Source organism: Limulus polyphemus, unplaced genomic scaffold (genome assembly GCF_000517525.1).
Source record: "Limulus polyphemus unplaced genomic scaffold, Limulus_polyphemus-2.1.2 Scaffold14313, whole genome shotgun sequence".
NCBI classification, from domain to species: Eukaryota; Metazoa; Arthropoda; class Merostomata; order Xiphosura; family Limulidae; genus Limulus; species Limulus polyphemus.
In genome coordinates, this window is record NW_013679923.1 from 2337 (window position 1) to 4810 (window position 2474).

Here is a 2474-nt window from a genome sequence, read left to right on the forward strand (position 1 = left end):
AGGAAGGACAGTAACAAAAACAGATAACTGTATGTTGTCAATTTGAAACTCTGGATTAAAGGGAGGACAGTAAAAAAGATAGATAACTGTGTGTTGATACCTTAAAACTCTGGATTGAAGGGAGGACAGTAAAAAAGATAGATAACTATGTGTTGATACCTTAAAACTCTGGATTGAAGTAAGGACAGTAAAAAAAGATAGCTAACTGTGTGTTGTACTCTAAAACTATGGATTGAAGGGAGGACAATAAAAAAAGATAGATAACTGTGTGTTGATACCTTAAAACTCTGGATTGAAGGGAGGACAGAAAAAAAAGATAGATAACTGTGTGTTGATACCTTAAAACACTAGATTGTAGGGAGGACAGTAACAGAGATAGATAACTGTGTGTTGATACCTTAAAACTCTGGATTGAAGGGAGGACAGTAAAAAAGATAAATAACTGTGTGTTGATGCCTTAAAACTCTGGATTGTAGGGAGGACAGTAAAAAAGATAGCTAACTGTATGTTGATACCTTAAAACTCTGGATTGAAGGGAGGACAGTAACAGAAATGTATAACTGTATGTTGATACCTTAGAACCCTGGATTGAAGGGAGCACAGTAACAGAGATGTATAACTGTATGTTGACAAACCGTAAACGTACATTAATGAATGAGTGATAAATGAGATTAAGAACCTAAATGAGAAGGTTAGCTATCGACTAATAATTTTTGATCATTTCACTAAAGACTCTAACTATCTTTATTAAAAATTCTTAGTGTTAGTATTGTATTAACAAGTTTTGTAACTTTCATGTATGAAATGAAATATTATCAAGTTCTTAATGCTAACATTTGTCTTTTGTAACAGAAACAAGTTCTTTGCCTTCCCACGAAGAGAAGCTGGGAATTTCGAGAATTCTATCAAGATTCTTGTCAGAACACTCAAACAATGGATCTGCAGGCTACACTGGATTGCTGAGAACATTCCCAACAGAAACCGTTTCTCTTAACGATGATACAAGTAACTTTAGCAAGCAAGACGCCCAAGAGAACTATTTTCTCCCCAGTGATTATATGTTAGACATGAACAACCACTTAAGAACAAGACTGGACACCAACAGCTCACAACTACTTTATGATACAAGATTGCACCAAAAGAATGATGACAGTTTAATAATTGGTAAGCAAGCCCAGCGGCACTCACAACATGCTTCAGACGTTACTGACCTAAAATATATGGGAAACAAGAACCCAAAGGTTGAAGTAAATAAAATAAGTTTTAGAATAGCCGAAGAAAGTTTATCTCAACCCAAGGAGAGAACCAGAAGGAAACAAGATGGGAACCAAGAGATAACTTTATCTGGTCATAGCATTAGCAGAAATACACTGGACACTTTAAACGTATATAGCAAAAACTTTTCTCGTTCAGCCTCATCAGGAGAAACAGATGAGAGTGGTGGTTTCAATACTGGGACCTTGGGATATAATGATAATCCATTTTCACCTAATTTATTCACTTCTCGTGAAGATGTAGATATAGAATTTTTCACCGAGATTTTCATGTCTGAAGAATCGTCTTCGAGACGTCAAAAATACGTTTCAAAACAAACCAAATCCAAAAGAGATACCTACATTAGTCAACGAACAGAAGACACAATGATAAAACACTCACAAAAGAGGAACCTCACTGGAGTCAGTAATGAAGAACCTCGTCAGTGGATGTCACCCGATCAGCTTGACTTGGAAAACCCTTCTTTAGATAACAACATGGACAAACTGGAGAACTTTGATTCGGTTATAATTTGGACTGAAAGTGTGGATGGTACCGAGAACTCTACAAGGATAGGGAATGTTGACAACGATCTGTCAACAAGTCACACAAAAAACAGAACAAATCATCGACTTGATACTTTAACGAGCACTTTAAGTAATAGTGAACCAGTGCGGACTGAAAACTACAGTTTTTTTCTTGATGGTTCCACCTCAGATTCATCAGAGGGGAATATTACAAGCATTGGAATCAAAACAACAGTTTCTGTTTCATTAAACCTCTCGAAGGTTGTTTCTGATAATGAAAATATCACAAACACCAGAAAAGCGATCTTACAGAATGAAAGTATCAGAAACACAGAACAAATCGTTTCCGACGATGAAACTAAGAACCAAACAGTCGAAGTTGTTTCTCATGACGACAATAAGAACCAAACAGATCAAGTTGTTTCTGATGACGACAATAGAAACCAAACAGATCAAGTTGTTTCTGATGACGACAACATGAACCAAACAGATCAAGTTGTTTCTGATGACGACAATAGGAACCAAACAGATCAACATATTTCTCATGACGACAATAAGAACCAAACGGATGAAGTCATTCTTCACGACGACAATAAGAACCAAACGAATCAAGTTGTTTCTGATGACGACAATAAGAACCAAACAGATCAACATATTTCTCATGACAACAATAAGAACCAAACGGATGAAGTC

General features: G+C 36.2%; 1 protein-coding gene across 1 annotated transcript in view; it reads left to right on the forward strand.

Moving 5' to 3' along the window:
* The first annotated feature begins 458 nt into the window (after nucleotides 1-458).
* The window catches only part of LOC106477337 (myb-like protein X), a 3607-nt gene continuing 1591 nt past the window's right edge, over nucleotides 459-2474 (forward strand). Inside the window, exon 1 of the mRNA XM_022380951.1 lies at nucleotides 459-2466. Within this exon, the coding sequence (XP_022236659.1) occupies nucleotides 1059-2466 (1408 nt within the window). The 5' untranslated portion in view covers nucleotides 459-1058. The remainder of the gene's footprint in view (nucleotides 2467-2474) is intronic.